This window comes from Molossus molossus, unplaced genomic scaffold, assembly GCF_014108415.1.
Source record: "Molossus molossus isolate mMolMol1 unplaced genomic scaffold, mMolMol1.p scaffold_m16_p_22, whole genome shotgun sequence".
Taxonomy (NCBI): Eukaryota; Metazoa; Chordata; class Mammalia; order Chiroptera; family Molossidae; genus Molossus; species Molossus molossus.
The window spans coordinates 9,919,558-9,936,808 of record NW_023425358.1 but is presented as its reverse complement, the minus strand read 5'-3'; the positions used below and the strand labels follow the sequence as shown (position 1 = coordinate 9,936,808).

Here is a 17,251-nt window from a genome sequence, read left to right as displayed (position 1 = left end):
ACGTCCAGGCAGCCAGGACAGGTGCGGGGCCTCCTCAGCATGAGCAGAGCAGAGGTCGTGTCTCTGCCTTGGCCGTGGTGAGGAAGGCTCGTGGGCCCCAGACACCAGTGAGCAGGGCGTTGTGCCCTTGCCTGCCAGAGCAGAGGTACGCGCACCGAGGTTTTGTTGAGGCCACCAGGTCGGGAGACAGCTGCCCTGGAAAAGGTAGTTTGTTATAGTTCCCAAAAGGAGGGGCCACCCTGGGAAGAACCAGGGTCGGTCAGGAGGCCGAGCTCACTGGTTGACAACGTGGGCAGTGCTGTTTTGTCGTGGTTTCTGCAGAAAAGGCAGGGCAGGTCGTTTGGATGCTTCCAGTGGGCTCTGGGGTGTAGGGCTGTCTCTCACGGGCGGGTGTCTGGTTGTGGGGTGATCAGGGCAGGTGGATGGCGCCCTGGGGTGTCAGAGCCCAGGGAGGAGGCGTTGATTGGTTTGCATGGCAGGGCTTGGCCTTGGGTGTGTCCTTGTTCTCGGTAGGAACTATCCAGCCCTGGGAGCCCAGCCTCTCCAGAGTCAGCGGGGCCCAGATGTGAAAGCATCAGGATTACAGGAAACTGAAAGGCCTGACGCACCTGCCGAGGAGGTTGGGGTGCGAGCGGAACGCCGCCCAGTCAGCTGGCCTGGCGCCTCTGTTGCTGCCTGTGGGGATGAGCTGGGTGCATGTTAACATCGGGCTAGAATTCCAGCGCAGACCAAGGCGGAGACGTCTGCCTGGCGTGGCCGGCAGGACTGTCAGCGCACGGCGGGCGGGGCTCTTCCCTGTGCCTCATTAACTGTGCTCCAAACAAACGCGTCTCGGGGAGGAAACCGGGGGAAACAGACATGCACAGAGGGCCGACATCCCCATGATCCTTCTAGAAACAGTCACTGTTAATTTCGTGATGTGTAATCTTCAGACTTTTCTGCTGTGTAGGTTTGTGATTATACTTATAGAATAATGCAGCCTCTTTGGTTTGGTCATCTGCTTTTTAAAAAGGAAGTGTACAATAAAAGAAAGGGAAAGAATGAAAATAAAGTATACAAAAGTATACAAAATAGGCAAAAGTAGGTTTACAGTTGTGCGGAAGGAAAATACCACAATAATAAATAAATAGCACAAGAATAAACTCTGTATTTCATGTATTCTCCATTGTAAACTTACTTTTGCCCTTTATTATGATGGTCTTTCCAAATCGGTAATTCTGTCTCTAATCCCCATTCTCAGTGGTTGCGGACGTGGCATAGTTGAGAGGCAGCAGGACATGGTCACCGGCCATGTGGGCTGCGGAGCCTGATGCGGGGTTTGAATTTCTGCCCTGACACTCATTGACTGGATTCGTGGGCATGTTAGTTCACCTCTCCTGCCTCAGTGTCCTTATCTGTAAAATGGGGATAATCATCTCTGCTTCAGAGAGTTGTCATGAAGCCACCTGAGTTAATAGATATAAAAGTACGAGGAACAGGTCCCGGCATGTTCTTAATAAGTGGTAGTTGTTCATGCTGTTATTACTACTAGTATTATTATTAGTTAGCCTGTAGTTTATTTAATGACTCCTCTAATGTTAGGCAGTCAGTGTTTCTGAAGTTTTGCTGTTTTAAACAAAGACAGTCTCATAACTAAATCCTTACTAGGGTTGCTGATGGTTTGTGTGGGGTGGGGCTGATGGACCCCACTGTGACCCTTTGTGAACTGGCCGAGGGTTAGGGGTGGGATCCCGGGGCGGGGGGGCTCTGCTTGGCTTCTGTTTGCTCTTGCTAATGCCCACCTCTTTTGCCCCCACAGGCTGTGTGGCAGCTACCCCCCGTCTTACAACCTGACCTTCATCTCCTCCCAGAATGTCCTGCTCGTCACGCTGATAACCAACACCGAGCGGCGACATCCTGGCTTTGAAGCTGTGTTCTTCCAGCTGCCGAAGATGAGCGGTAAGGAGGGTGGGCAGGCAGAGGAGGGGCCACAGTTAGTGGGAGCTTAAGTAATAGGGCCCTTTGCCCTTCACCTGGGTCCAGGGCCCTCCCCAGTGCGTCAGCTCCCAGCACTGGGACTCCCAGCAGGTGGCCTGCAGCCCGCGGGGAGCCCCGGCTTTGCCTTAGGCCCGACCGCCGGCCACCTGGCTGAGCAGGTCCTCAGTCCTTGAGCTCTTTCTCCTCTTTCCTCTCAGGCTGTGGAGGCTACTTGCGTGGAGACCAGGGGGCATTTAGCAGCCCTTACTATCCGGGCCACTACCCTCCCAACATCAACTGCACTTGGGACATCGAGGTAGGAGCTGTGGGGGAGGGGAGGGGGCCAGGCAGATGGGGGAGAGAGAGGAAGGGACGCCCCAGGATGGCGTGTGAGGGGCACAGAAGGGAGAGGAGCTCCTTAGCAACCTTGAGGAGGCTGCAGGTCCGAATCCCACGGGTGGGCAGGGTCGTGTCCTGCCCAGACTCAGGTCCTAGCTGTGCCGCGGCTGACTGAGGGCTTGTGGGCAGAGCCTCAGCTTGCTCCGGGTGACGGGAGGGTGCTGGTGGCCGCCCCCAGAGGTGCGGGCGGGACCAGGTCACAGTGCGCATGTGCAGCAGAGGGCACTGGCTGGGCGGCCGCAGACAGCCCCCTGACAGGACGGCTCCTCACTCCCCCCCGGTCCCAGATCCATCTCCTTTCCTTCCTTCGATAATGTCGGGAGAACTTGCCAGCCTTCTTTAGTGATACGACAGTGTCTTGCCCGAGTCTAATTCTTCCAATACAGCCCAAGACCCCTGCTGTGTGGCATGGTGCCCACACGGGAGGGGGAGGCACACTCGACACCCCAGCCCCATGGCCACCACGGATGTCCTTGGGTTTGGGGAGGAGGGAAGGAAGCAGCAGAGACCCAGCGGCATCTCCCTCTCTAGGTGCCCAGCAACCGGAACGTGAAGGTGTTCTTCAAATTCTTCTACCTGTTCGAGCCCAATGTGCCCCTGGGCACGTGCTCCAAGGACTACGTGGAGGTCAACGGGGAGAAGTAAGCACCGGGGAGAGGGGGTCCGCTGGGGAGTGTGGGAGCAGCTAGAGGCTGGGGGAGCAAGCCAACGAGTGGAGGAACCGGCCGGCAGCCCGCCCAGTGCCCACGGAGAGAGGTGCCCACGCCCAAGGGTGGGTTCTCCCGTCGGCCTCCTCCTCCAGGTTCTGCGGAGAGCGGCCCGCATTTGTGGTCGCCAGCAAGAGCAGCAGGATGACTGTCCGTTTCCATTCGGACCAGTCCTACACCGACACGGGCTTCTTGGCCGAGTACCTGTCCTACGACTCCAGTGACCGTGAGTGACTTCTTTAGGAGGGGACCTGGCTAGAGACAGGGAAGGACCCAAGACGCACTCTCTGTGCTGCATCTTCCTAGCAGTGCCCTCCTGATTCTGAGGCACCAGAGAGTGCACGGTGCATAACCTGCAGGTGCTATTGAGGGAAGGAGGTGACCTCAGTGTGTTCGGAAAAGCACACCCCCTGCTCTTCAGGCCCAGGGGCAGCCCCGGAGCCCGAGGACCCTGAGCGCCTTTGGACCACCTACCTGTGCCTTTGGTTCTGCGTCATGGTGACGTGGGGCTTGTCTTGGTGGCCTCTCGGCACCTTTACGATTAACAGCATACTTGTGAGGCACGTTAGGGAATTCTGGGGCATGGACACCACACCACGACTCCTGGCTTTGACAGTTCTGTGACGTGTCCCCAAGAGATCTGGAAGTTGCCTATAACTTCACTGTCTGCTATGTGAATAGCAGCCCTTCATCTGAGAATAAGTAACCTTTGGAGGACATTTTAACCATACGCAGGAATCCAAATTTACGTTAAAATCCAACTGCCTGGCTCACCTCCAAAAGCATTATTAGATGAGCAAGCGCCTTTGGTAGGTGACTAAGCTGCCTATGCAGGAAAGTGACAACGGCCTCCTCTCCACTTGGTCACCTGCCTGATGACACCCATTGTCAGAGACCTTCCAATTTCAGCAACACAGAAATGTGGAAGTACCTTCACCTAGGAGCTGTGGTGACACCGGTTGCCACTGGGTCAGGACTCGCATGTTATCGAGCTGGGAGCTGCTCAGTGTTGCTGTGGGCACTTGGTGCTCAGGGGCACAGCTGGCCGAGGACACAGGGCAGCAGAGCTGAGCTCCCACCCGGCCAGCCCCTCTCCTCCTTCCCCTGAGCGTCCTGGGGTTTGGTCACTGGCATGGGAGGGACCCCGGGCCCGCCTTCCTGCTTTGGCTGCTCGTGAGTCCTCAGTGTGCCCTGAGGCTGGCTCTGAGGGAACGGAGGCGGGCAGGGAGCCGGCTGTGGGTGGCAGGGGTGGCGCGGACTCAGGCCTGCGCTCTGCCCTGCAGCGTGTCCAGGGAAGTTCATGTGCGCCACGGGGCGCTGCATCGAGAACCAGCTGCGCTGCGACGGCTGGGCCGACTGTGCCGACTACAGCGACGAGCTCAACTGCAGTGAGTGGGGGCCGGGTCCTCGCCCTGCTGTGCCCTGGCGCCTGCCAGCCGACCTGGCCGAGGCAGGGAGGGGGGAGGTTGTGCCCATCCCCCAGGCAGACGTGGAGCATCTTCCCCAAGCCTGCTGTCGGGAGCCTTGGCTCCGGTGGGCAGGCGGTGGAGTGTTTTGTGCGCTGAGGTCAGCTGCCACCGCCAGTGACAGGGCCCCAGACCCGGGGACCAGATGGGACCGTGTGCGGGCGGCGCCCCGGGGAAGCAGGGAGTGATGAGTGAGGCTGGGGGCTCGCACCCCGGCTGGGCCGCCCCAGCTGACTGCTGCCCTCGCCCCCCCAGAGTGCAACACCACCTACCAGTTCACCTGCAAGAACAAGTTCTGCAAGCCGCTCTTCTGGGTCTGTGACACGGTGAACGACTGCGGGGACAACAGTGATGAGCTGCAGTGCAGTGAGTGCCCCGCCGCCCGCAGCGCCCGCAGCCGCACTTGGAGCCCGGCTGAGTGTTCTGTGCTCCCCAGGTTGCCCGGCCGAGAACTTCCAGTGTGGCAATGGGAAGTGTGTCCCACAGCGCCAGCGGTGCGACGGGAAGGACAGCTGCGGGGACGGGTCCGACGAGGCCGCGTGCGACAGCGGTGAGCCTGGCCCAGCCCGTGTCCTTCAGGGGCCCCCCTCCTGTGCCGAGGAAGCTGCCCGTGAGCGCATGCACGCAGCGTGTGCAAGCTTAGGAAACACAAACCACCTTGTGTGGAGCGGAGAAAGGGCACCCGCAGGGGCAGAATGTTCCGGAAGGGGAGAGCCTGGGGCAGGGCTGGAAGGACCGCGGGCTGAGGTGTGGATGGGTGGGGCGGGGCTGAGGGAGCGGCGTAGGTGGGTGGACCATCAGGCTTCTGCTGGGGTGCCCAGGGGAACTGACTCCCCGTGTCCCCCTCGTGCAGAGACCACCGTCACCTGTACCAAGCACACCTACCGCTGCCAAGACGGGCGCTGTGTGAGCAAGAGCAACCCCGAGTGTGACGGGAAGAAGGACTGTAGTGACGGCTCGGATGAGAGGAACTGCGGTGAGCAGGGCCGCTGCCCGTGGGGTGCAGGTGGCTCACTGTGCAGCACTGACAGACGTGGGCAGTGCCTCCCTCGTGCATGTCTGCCCTGGCGCGAGGGCATGGCCGCCTGGGGGAAAGGATCCCCTTGCTGGTTTGTTGACTGGCACGAGGGCTCTGCCCATGGGCATGCTCTGACCCGGGAGGCAAGACCCAGGGCAGCCAGCATGTCAGTTGACCTGGTGGGGGTGCTGGGCTGGCCCCAGCTCGTAGACCCGGCCTCAGCGGAACGGCAGCCCTGGCTTTCCCGTCCTGCCAGGGGGAGCGGGCACAGCTTGCTGGAGCCCCGGGCAGGGTTTTGCCTGCACCCCACCCCATACTTTCATTTGTAGTCTCTCGTGTGTTTCAGAAGCACTGTCCCAGGTTAAAGCTGAGCGTAGCCACAGTTGTTCTCTGACTTCATGTCATCCAGCTGCTGTTCCCTCTGAGGGCTGTGTCTTCAGCATTTGACAAGGAAATCTAGGCAAATGACACCCTCGTAAATCTAAGCAAACCAGCTGGTGTCTGCAGGGCACCCGGATGCATTTGTGCAGGGTGGGGCAGAGGGAAGTGTGGGGGTTTTGAGCTCGGGAGCAGGGCAGAGGGGCCCGTGGAAGCCAGGCTCAGAGTTCCCTACTCGTAGGAGTCCCTCATGCCGCAGTTGCACCAGCAGAGCTATGCCCCCTGCAAGGCACCTGCCCCCTACGGGCTCTCACTGGGCCTGGTGGAGCCTGGGCCGGTACCCACCTTAACTCACTGTCCCTTCCTTCGGTTCTCTGCCCCTCCCAGACTGCGGGCTGCGGCCGTTCAGCAGGCAGTCTCGGGTCGTCGGAGGCAAGGACGCAGAAGAAGGCGAGTGGCCCTGGCAGGTGAGCCTCCACGCCCTGGGCCAGGGCCATCTGTGCGGGGCTTCGCTCATCTCTCACAGCTGGATGGTGTCCGCAGCTCACTGCTTCGACGACGACAGAGGGTTCAAGTGAGTCACCGGGCGAGCAGCAGAGTCCCCCTCTGCGTATTCTGGGGTTGGAGAGCCTCTGTGTCTGAGTCATGCCAGGGTGGAGCAGGTGCCACCTGCTCCTTCTCGGCACTCTAGTCTGTACTCACCAGTGCCAGAGTGGTCTTTCCAAAGAGCCAACCCCATTCTGTCAACCCCTACTTACATGCCTGCCGGGGCCTGCAGGACAGCGTAGAAATGCCTTAGCGTCACCCACATGGGCCAGCATCTGGCCCCGCCCTTCTCTTCCACCTCAGTCTCCTATTCTGGCCTCATACTGTCTGTGTGTTCAATTTGGATGAGGGGTGGTGGCTTCCGAAACACCCCCTTTGCCCTCTTTGAATAAGCTGCTTTTTCCCCGCCTGGAGGATTTGACCAATTCCTCTTAGATCCCCAAGGCCTGGTCATGTGACCTGCTCCCTAGGCCTGGTCATGTGACCCGCTCCGTCCTCACGCCTCCCACTGCATGGGCTCCCATGGCGCCCGTCCACTCCTCGGAAGGACACCTTCCACACTGCTGTCGTGGGCGGTTCTCCTGGGTCTGCTGCCATTCCTAGAACCTCAGATGCCCAATAACTATTGAATAAAGAAACAGACGAGTGGATGGATACATGGTTGAATATAAGGATGACAGGGAAAAGTTGGAAAGGGTCAGGCGGAATTAATGGGGATATCGAGTGTCTGGTTGGTGAGGTAAGGTTGACCTGGTAGGTCTTGGGAATCATGGCAGGTGGTTAATGAGACAGAGATTCTCACAGAAGCAGTCTTGAGGAAGTTATCTGGCAGCAACAGATGAGAGTGAAACCAGGGGCCGAAAGGTCAGTGTGGAGGCTGGCACTTCAGTTGGGGGTGAGACTCTGGGGGGAGGGGCCGCGAGAATGGGGTGGAGTGCTGAGTCAGCAGAGGGCAGGGGGCGGGGGGAGACTGCTCCAGTGGCCTCCTGACTCTCCTAAGAGGTCAGAGATCATATGCAGTTTCTGTTTTAAAGACATTTTCCCAGCCCTGGCCGGTTTGGCTCTGTGGTTAGAGCATCAGCCATTGGGCCAAAGAGCTGCGGGTTCGATTCTGGTCAAGGGCACAGACCTCAGTTGCAGTTTGATCCCCAGACCTGGTTGGGGTCATGCGGGAGGCAACCAATCGATGTGTCTCTCTCACATCGATGTCTCTCTCTCTCTACCTCCCTCCCACTCTATCTGAAAATCAATAGTAAAATATCCTCGAGTGAGGAGTAAAAGAAAAAGATATATTTTCCCAGTTTTTATTTTCTTTATTGATTTTTAGAGAGAGAGATAGAAACTTTGATGAGAAAGAACATCGATTGGCCCCCTCCTGCATGCCCCCCACTGAGGATTTGGCCCGCAACCTGGGCATGTGTCCTGACAGGGAATCGAACCAGCGACCTCTTGGTGCATGGGTCGATGTTCATTTCTCCACACATGCACATGCACACACACATTTTGTTCTGAAAAATATTTTTCTTTTAAACACCACGGTATGTTAGAACACCTCGGTGACAGAAGATTTGGTCTCAAAGTTAGCATTAGATTACGTACATCTTACAACAAATGTGACCCAGTCTGTTAAGATGAGCCAGTGCGAAACCAGAAAAGAGGAACTGCCTCCGACTTAGCGACCCAAGCGTCAGACTTCGAAGGAGCGAGAGATCTTATCTGCCTCTAAGTACTTCTTATTGTGCCATACTGATCTTCACATGTTAGCAGAAACAAAGGAATATTGTTTTTCTGATTGTTGCTTCTTCATGAGAGTTAGGTTACACATTTCTTTGTAGGAAATACTACTTGGGCAATAGTGTGTCCTTCTCAGGGACCACAGGATATCAATGGGTATGACTGAGAGGAAAGTCTGAGTACTTGGTTAAGGTGGTGTCCCTGGGTTTCCCCTCCAGAAAGGTACTTCTGCTTTGGTCATTAATAAGTAACTTTGGAAGATACTTGAATCGGTGTGAATATCTCGTTCCTCAACAATCTTTGACCCAACGGTTCTAGCATCCCTCGATGATTTGCGCATGTGTTGGTTGTTGCTATGGTAGGTGCAAAATGCGATTTATCATTGCTCCTTTCTTCTACATGTATCAGCTGGCGTTTCTCTGTAAGGAATAGCTATCCTCCTCCCCTTACCGCTTTTTTTGAAATGACTGTTTAGACTCAGGCTGGACTCATGGATTTCCATTCCCCCTTTTCTGGTGTCCAGCATGTGTAGTAAAACAAATCCTATTGTTAACGTAGATGTTCAGAGGATCCTGAGTTTGGCCAGTGAGCCCTTGTCCTGCTGGCTCATCTTTGTTTGAACCCACTCACTTCTGTTCAACACATGTTCTAGGTTGGCTTTATTGTTTACTTCCTCACACCTGGAAGCAACAACTTCTCCAAGGAGCCTTGGTTCCTTTGAATGGAGAGGTTATTTAGAAACCAAGTTCTGAGTGATACTGGAGATGTCACAGCTTTTAGGCTGTTTTTTTGAGGGGGGGGGGATCAGGAGTTTTTACTGCTACCTCTGCACATCGGCAGCACAGGGTTCTTCCTCTGCCCCGCTCCTTATTTGTGGCCCCCTCTCCCCACATCAGAAATTGGCCCCCAACATCAGTGTCTTGTCCCTGTGTTCAGTCCTCTGGTAAACTCGAGGCATTTTCAAAGTTGCAACCTCGGCCCTGCCACCAGCAGCAAACCGACAGATCAAGTTCATTGTATTTTTCCAGTTCTTTTAGTACATAGAATATATGCCACTGTGTTAGAGAAGTATTTGGATTGAGTTCTGTGTTATTCCTTCTGTGAAACATGAGATTAATAGGATAGAATAGGGTATTTTTTGGTAATCAGATAAAAATGAATTGAAAGAGGGCAACTAAGAGGGAATGGGGGTGAATGAGGCGGTAGGAGTCACCCATTGGTTTCCAGGTGAGGGCAGTGGCCAAGCAGAAACCACACTCCCCTCATGGTGTCCGGCAGGTGTACGGCAGGTGTGTGGCAGGTGGCTGCGTCCTGGGTGGCGAGCTCACCTTGTGCTCTCTGGCTCCCTCTGCAGGTACTCCGACCCCACCATGTGGACGGCCTTCCTGGGCCTGCATGACCAGAGCAAGCGCAGTGCCTCTGGGGTGCAGAAGCGCAGCCTGAAGCGTGTCATCACCCACCCTTCCTTCAACGACTTCACCTACGACTACGACATCGCGCTGCTGGAGCTGGAGCAGCCGGTGGAGTACAGCAGCACCGTGCGGCCCATCTGCCTGCCCGACTCCTCGCACGTCTTCCCTACTGGCAAGGCCATCTGGGTCACTGGCTGGGGCCACACCTACGAGGGAGGTGAGCTGCCCCGCCCCCGCAGGATGAAGCTGCTCAGGAGTGAGGTGGGGGCTCCCAGCGAAAGCGGGGGATGGGAGGCTGGGTTGTGCCACTTAACTGAGTGACTTTGGCAAGTTGCTTAAACTCTGAGCCTGTTTCTTCACCTGTAAAATGAAGCAAAAACGCCTTCCCAAATGGTACTCAGAGACTATGAGAACACTGTTGTGGACACGATGACTTAGGGAGGCCTGTCGAGCTGTGCCGGTGCGGTTGGTGGTGGGAGCCTGGCCTGCCTCCTGCCTCCGTCCGAAGGCCGTTCCTCGGCACGTTATGCTGGGAAACTCGGTTCTCATGTGCTATCGTGCACTGCCTGCCGAAAGCCTGTGACTACGGAGAAGGAGGAAAATAACCTCCCTGAGGCTCTGTGCCTTCACAACGTCTGTGGCTTTCTCCCGCTTTCTGTTCCTTGTTGCCACACGCTGTCCGTGGTGTGTCCTCCGTGCCCTGCAGCCGGCCAGCTGCTGGCTGTGTGTGGCCGCGGAATATCCGACGGTGGATGCGGCCTCGGTCTCTGAGCTGTTTGGCAGCCTCAGGCTTGGGTTGTCTCCAGAGTTCTGCTCCTCTGTTCTCGTGCGAGCATCTTGGAGGGTGCTGTTCCCCGCATGGCGTGGCCCCCTCAGAAGCCTGTCCCCCCTCTCCCCCCCAGGGACCGTGGTGCTGATCCTGCAGAAGGGCGAGATCCGCGTCATCAACCAAACGACCTGCGAGAAGCTGATGCCGCAGCAGATCACCCCGCGCATGATGTGCGTGGGCTACCTGAGCGGGGGCGTGGATGCCTGCCAGGTGGGTGCGGGGCACCAGGGCACTGGGCTGGGGTGGGCCTGGGGACATGGGTGGGGCACTCAGGGCCTGTCTCTCCTCAGGGCGACTCGGGGGGCCCCCTGTCCAGTGTGGAGGAAGATGGGCGGATCTTCCAGGCCGGCGTGGTGAGCTGGGGCGAAGGCTGTGCTCAGCGGGACAAGCCAGGTGTCTACACAAGACTCCCCATATTTCGGGACTGGATTAAAGAGCAGACTGGGGTGTAGAAGCAGGGACGGTCCACTGGTCACCTCAACATGTGCCCCTGCGGGCTGAGCACAGGATCACTACCTGCACCCCTGCCTCAAGCCCCCCACAGACTGAGCTGAACCCCAGCACTCTGGAGGTGGAGGACTGGCCTGCGGAGCCTCTCACCTCCCTCCATCTCCGAGGGGGGCTGGAAGGTGGAAGGGAGGGTCCCGGCAATCCCAGGGAGCAGAGGCCTGCAGACCCTGGCCTGTCCCCTGCAGCCTTCAGCAGCCGAGGTTCTTGAAGACTGGCTTCCTCCCCTCTCTGCTCCAGGAGCAGCTCGTGTTGCCTCTGGGTGGGGCAGGTGGGGCGCTGTGGGCTCCTGGGGACACTTCAGGAAGCCCAGGCCAGACCCTGGAAGACACACAGGTCTAAGAATTGAAAATTGTTTTACCAGCTCCCAGGTGGGGTTCAGAGTGTATATTTGTGTGTTTGAGTAAAATACTTTATTTCTTTTTAGGTATTTTTCTTCTTTCAGAAGTTGATGGGTTGTCCTCCTTCCCTTTCTTCCTAGCCCCAGTGACAAGAAACTGGTTTAAATTCCCCTCAGTACAGACTCTGGAGCCAAGCTGAGTGGGGGCCACAGTGCCCAGTGGCCTTCTCCAGGCCAGCAAGGGGCTGTTTGTACTTGTACCTGTAGCTTGGACCTGTAACCAGGGCCTGGCTGGGGTGGGGGGGGGGGCACAGCTGCTGGCCTGGGACCCTAGGAGTGGGGAGGAGCTTGTCCCAGGAAGGAAGGAGGAAGTAGGACTTTCCATTGGGGGGGAGGTTACACAAGTGGTGTGTGTGTGCGTGTGCATGTGTATGTGTGTGTGTGTGTGTGTGCTTACACATGCTGGCACGAGGAGTCCTGAGGCCTTGCTTACAGGTCCTCACATCTCCAGTGTCATCCATAATCCTTTGAGTTTCACTTAATTATTTAAAATGTTCTCCTTGCCCTGGCCGGTTTGGCTCAGCGGTTAGAGCGTCGGCCTGCGGTCTGGAGAGATCCGGGTTCGGTTCCCACTAAGGGCACATACATCGGTTGCAGTTTGTCCCCGGCCCTGACTGGGTCGTGTGGGTGGCAACCATTCGATGTGTCCCTTTCACGTTGATGTTTCTTTCTCTCTCTCTCTCCCTCCCACTCTATCTGAACAACAACAAAAAAAGTGTCCTCAGGTGAGGATAAAAAAATAAAATAAAATAAAAATAAATAAAATGTTCTCCTTGTTTGAGGTGACCCAGAGGGTTGGTGTCGAGGATCTAGGGAGGGCTTAGGGAGTTCTTGAAGGGACATTTGAGGCATTATTGGAGGTGGGCCTGGGGGAGAGCAGTCAACCTAAGAAGAGAAACCAAAAGGCCAGTGTCATCAGGGAGGGCAGGTGGTCTTTGCTTGTCACTGCATCCCCAGCCTGGCTCCCTGAAGATGCTAATATATATTTGCTGAATGAATGGTCTTTGCCTTCCATGTCTTAGAAACCAAAGGGAGGAACAATACAGTGTGATTGAAGCAATCTGGTCAGACTTCCTGGAGGAGGAGAGCTGCCTTCATCATTTTATTTATTTATTTATTTATTTATTTATTTATTTATTTATTTATTTTTATTTATTTATTTTTTTGTTACAGATATTTCTCCTTTTTTACCCCATTCGCACCCACCTCCCCACCCCACCCCCGCCCCGTCCCCGGCTTAGTTGTCCATGTCCATTGGTCATGCATACATGCATATAAGTTCTGTGGTTTATCTCTTCCTACCCTCCCACCCCCTCTTCTGAGGGATGTCAGTCTGTGGCCTACTTCCATGTTTCTGGGTCTACCATATTCCTCAGATTGTTATGTTCATTATATTCCGTATATAAGTGAGATCATGTGGTATTTGTCTTTTTCTGCTTGGCTTATTTCACTTAGGATAATACTTTCCAGGTCTCTCCATGTTGTCTCAAAGGATAAGAGATCTTTCTTTCTTACAGCTGCATAGTACTCCATTGTGTATATATACCACAGCTTTTTTATCCATTTGTCTACTGATGGACACTTGGGCTGTTTCCAGATCTTAGCTATTGTAAATAGTGCTGCTATGAACATGGGGGTACATATATTTTTCCTGATTGGTGTTTCAGGCTTCTTAGGGTATATTCCTAGAAGTGGGACCACTGGGTCAAATGGAAGTTCAATTTTTAATTTTTTGAGGTAACACCATATTTTTTTCCATAGTGGCTGCAGCAGTCTGCATTCCCACCAGCAGTGTATTAGAGTCCCCTTTTCTCCACACCCTCGCCAACACTTGTTGTTTGATTTGTTGATGGTGGCCGTTCTGACAGGTGTGAGGTGATACCTCATTGTTGTTTTAATTTGCATCTCTCTGATGATTAGTGATGTTGAGCATTTCTTATGTCTCTTGGCCATTTGTATGTCCTGTTTGGAGAGGTGTCTGTTCTGCTCCTCTGCCCATTTTTTAATTGGGTTCTTGTCTTCTTTTTGTCGAGTTGTACGAGCACTCTATATATATTGGAAATTAACCCCTTATCTGATACATCATTGGCAATGATGTTCTCCCATACAGTGGGTTGCCTTTCCATTTTGATGATTGTTTCTTTTGCTGTGCAGAAGCTTTTTAGTTTGATGTAGTCCCATGTGTTCATTTTTTGTGTTGTTTCTGTTGCCTTAGGTGATGTATCAGTGAAAATTCTGCTCCGTATGATGTCCGAAATTTTGTTGCCTACATTTTCTTCTAGAATTTTTATAGATTCACGGGTTACATTTAAGCCTTTTATCCATTTTGAGTTTATTTTTGTGTATGGTGTAAGTGAATGGTCTAGTTTCATTTTTTTGCATGTAGCTGTCCAATTTTCCCAACACCATTTATTAAAGAGGCTGTCTTTACTCCACTGTATGCTCTTGCCACCTTTGTCAAATATTAATTGAGCATATTGCCTTGGGTCCATTTCTGGGTTTTCAGTTTTGTTCCACTGGTCAATATGCCTGTTCTTGTGCCAGTACCAGGCTGTTTTGATTACAGTAGCTTTGTAGTATAACCTGATATCTGGTATTGTGATCCCACCTACTTTGTCCATCTTTTTCAAAATTTCTGTGGCTATTCGGGAACTTTTTTGGTTCCATATAAACTTTTGAAGTATTTGTTCTAGTTCTGTGAAATATGTCGTTGGTATTTTGATGGGGATTGCATTGAATTTATAGATTGCTTTGGGTAGTATGGACATTTTAATGATGTTAATTCTCCCAATCCATGAACAGGGTATGTGCTTCCACTTTTTTATATCTTCCTCTATTTCTTTTTTCAATGTCCTGTAGTTTTCTGTAAACAGGTCCTTTACTTCTTTGGTTTATTCTTAGGTATCTTAATTTTTTTTGTGCAATGGTAAATGGGATTGTTTTTTCAGTTTTTCTTTCTGTGAGTTCGTCATTGGTGTACAAGAATGCCGTCGATTTCTTGACGTTAATTTCGTATCCTGCTACTTTGCCAAATTCATTTATTAAGTCTAGTACATTTTTGATGGAGTCTTTAGGATTTTTTATGTATAATATCATGTCATCTGCAAATAATGACAGTTTCACTTCCTCCTTTCCAATTTGGATCCCTTTTATTTTTTCCTCATGTCTGATTGCTGTGGCTAAGACTTCCAGTGCTATGTTAAATAAGAGTGGAGAACGTGGGCATCCTTGTCTTGTTCCTGTTGTTAAGGGAAATGTTTTTTGTTTCTGCCCATTGCTGTAGGTCTTTCATATATGGCCTTTATTATGTTGAGATATGATCCCTCTATTCCCACATTGCTGAGTGTTTTTATCAGAAATGGATGCTGGATTTTGTCGAATGCTTTTTCAGCATCTATTGATATGATCATGTGGTTTTTATTCTTAATTTTGTTTATGTGGTGTATCACATTTATTGATTTGCGAATATTGTACCAGCCTTGCATCTCTGGAATGAATCCCACTTGGTCATGGTGAATAATTTTTTTGATGTATTGCTGGATCCAATTTGCTAGTATTTTGTTCAGGATTTTAGCGTCTATGTTAATCAGGGATATTGGCCTGTAGTTTTCTTTCTTTGTAGTGTCTTTTTCTGGTTTTGGAATTAGAATTATGCTGGCCTCATAGAACGTGTTTGGAAGTCTTCCTTCTTCTTGAATTTTTTTTTTCTTCCTCTTTTTAATTTTTTTTTTATCCTCACCCGAGGACATTTTCCCATTTTTTTGTTCAGGTAGAGTGGGAGGGAGAGGAACAGAGAGAGAGAGAGAAACATCGATGTGAAAAGAACACATCGAGTGGCTGCCACCCGCACGACCGACCAGGGCTGGGGTCAAACTGCAACCGAGGTACAGTTTCCTTACCTTCGGTTCCTTAGCAGGAACCGAACCCGGGTCTCTCAGGACCGCAGGTCGACGCTCCAACTGCTGAGCCAAACCGGCCAGGGCTCTTCTTGAATTTTTTGAAATACTTTGAGGAGAATGGGTGTTAGTTCTTTTTTGAATGTTCGGTAAAACTCCCCGGTGAAGCCATCTGGGCCTGGGCTTTTGTTTGCTGGGAGAGTCTTGATTACATCTTCAATTTCCTTAGTTGTTATTGGTCTGTTCAAGTTTTCTATCTCTTCCTGGTCCAGTTTTGGGAGACTGTGTGTTTCTAGAAATTTGTCCATTTCGCTTAGATTGTCGAATTTGTTGCTATATAGTTGTTCATAGTAGCTGTTAATGATCTTTTATATTTCTGTGGTGTTGGTTGTTACTTCCCCTCTTTCATTTCTGATTTTGTGTATTTGGGTTCTCTCTCTTTGTTTCTTGGTGAGTCTAGCTAGGTGTCCATCGATCTTGTTTATCTTTTCGAAAAACCAGCTCTTTGTTTCATTGATCCTTTGAATTGTTTTTTTGGTCTCTATGTCATTTATTTCTGCTCTGATCTTTACTATTTCCTTCCTTCTACTTGCTCTGGGGTTTTCTTTTTGTTTGCTTTCTAATTCTTTAAGTTGTGAGGTTAGACAGTCAATTAGAAATTTTTCCTGTTTCTTGAGGAAGGCCTGTAGTGCTATGAACTTTCCTCTCAGAACTGCTTTCGCTGCATCCCATAGATTTTGTGTTGTTGTGTGTTCATTTTCATTGGTTTCCAGGAAGTTTTTGTTTTGTTTTGTTTTTTTATCCTCACCCGAGGATATTTTTCCATTTTTTGTTCAGGTAGAGTGGGAGGGAGAGAGAGGAACAGAGAGAGAGAGAGAAACATCAATGTGAAAGGAACACATCGGGTGGCTGCCACCCGTACAACCGACCAGGGCCGGGGACAAACTGCAACCGAGGTACGCGCCCTTAGCGGGAACCGAACCTGGGTCTCTCAGGACCGCAGGCCGACGCTCTAACCGCTGAGCCAAACCGACCAGGGCGGTTTCCAGGAAGTTTTTAATTTCTTCCTTGATCTCCTCGGTGACCCATTCATTGTTTAATAACATGCTATTTAGCCTCCATGTGTTGAAATGTCTTTGCATGTTCTTGTTGCAATTGATTTCTAGTTTCATGCCATTGTGATCTGAGAAGATGCTTGATATGATTTCAATCTTCTTGAACTTGTAGAGATTTAGTTTGTGTCCTATCATGTGGTCTATCTTTGAGAATGTCCCATGTGCACTTGAGAAGAATGTGTATTCTGTAGTTTTGGGGTGTAATTCTCTGTAGATATCTATTAAATCCATTTGGTCTAGTGCTTCATTTAGAGTCTCTGTTTCCTTGCTAATTTTTTGTCTAGAGGATCTATCCAGTGCTGTCAATGGAGTGTTGAAGTCCCCTGCTATGATTGTATTGCTGTCGATTTCTTCTTGGAAGTCCTCCAGAAGATTTTTAATATATTTTGGTTCTCCTATATTGGGTGCCTATATGTTTATCAAGGTTATATCTTCCTGTTGGATAGATCCTTTTAATGTTATGTAGTGGCCTTCTTTGTCTCTAGTTATGGCCTTCATTCTGAAATCTATTTTATCAGATATGAGTATTGCTACCCCAGCTTTTATTTGCTTTCCATTTGCTTGGAAAATATTTTTCCATCCCTTCACTTTTAACCTATGTGAGTCTTGTTGTGAGGTGGGTCTCTTGTAAACAACATATAGATAAGTCATGCTTTCTTATCCACTCAGCTACTCTGTGTCTTTTTATGGGAGCATTCAATCCATTTACATTTAAGTTGATTATTGATATGTACTTATTTATTGCCATTTTTGTTTAGTGTGGTTCTATTTTTCTTCCCATTTCTACTGCTAATTACAGCAGTCCTTTTAACATTTCTTGCAGGCTGGTTTGGTGCTAATGTATTCCCTTAGCCTTTTTTTTTTTTGTCTGGGAAGCTCTTTATTTGT

At 51.5% G+C, this 17,251-nt stretch overlaps 1 protein-coding gene across 1 annotated transcript in view; it reads left to right on the top strand.

Moving 5' to 3' along the window:
- ST14 (ST14 transmembrane serine protease matriptase) overlaps positions 1-11,318 on the top strand; it is a 38,107-nt gene extending 26,789 nt beyond the window's left edge. Inside the window, exons 8-19 of the mRNA XM_036276696.1 lie at positions 1,799-1,938; positions 2,175-2,272; positions 2,887-2,996; positions 3,158-3,288; positions 4,346-4,450; positions 4,784-4,894; positions 4,965-5,078; positions 5,382-5,504; positions 6,312-6,498; positions 9,559-9,833; positions 10,519-10,655; positions 10,736-11,318. Of these exons, the coding sequence (XP_036132589.1) occupies positions 1,799-1,938; positions 2,175-2,272; positions 2,887-2,996; positions 3,158-3,288; positions 4,346-4,450; positions 4,784-4,894; positions 4,965-5,078; positions 5,382-5,504; positions 6,312-6,498; positions 9,559-9,833; positions 10,519-10,655; positions 10,736-10,897 (1,693 nt within the window). The 3' untranslated portion in view covers positions 10,898-11,318. The remainder of the gene's footprint in view (positions 1-1,798; positions 1,939-2,174; positions 2,273-2,886; positions 2,997-3,157; positions 3,289-4,345; positions 4,451-4,783; positions 4,895-4,964; positions 5,079-5,381; positions 5,505-6,311; positions 6,499-9,558; positions 9,834-10,518; positions 10,656-10,735) is intronic.
- Positions 11,319-17,251: the final 5,933 nt, after the last annotated feature.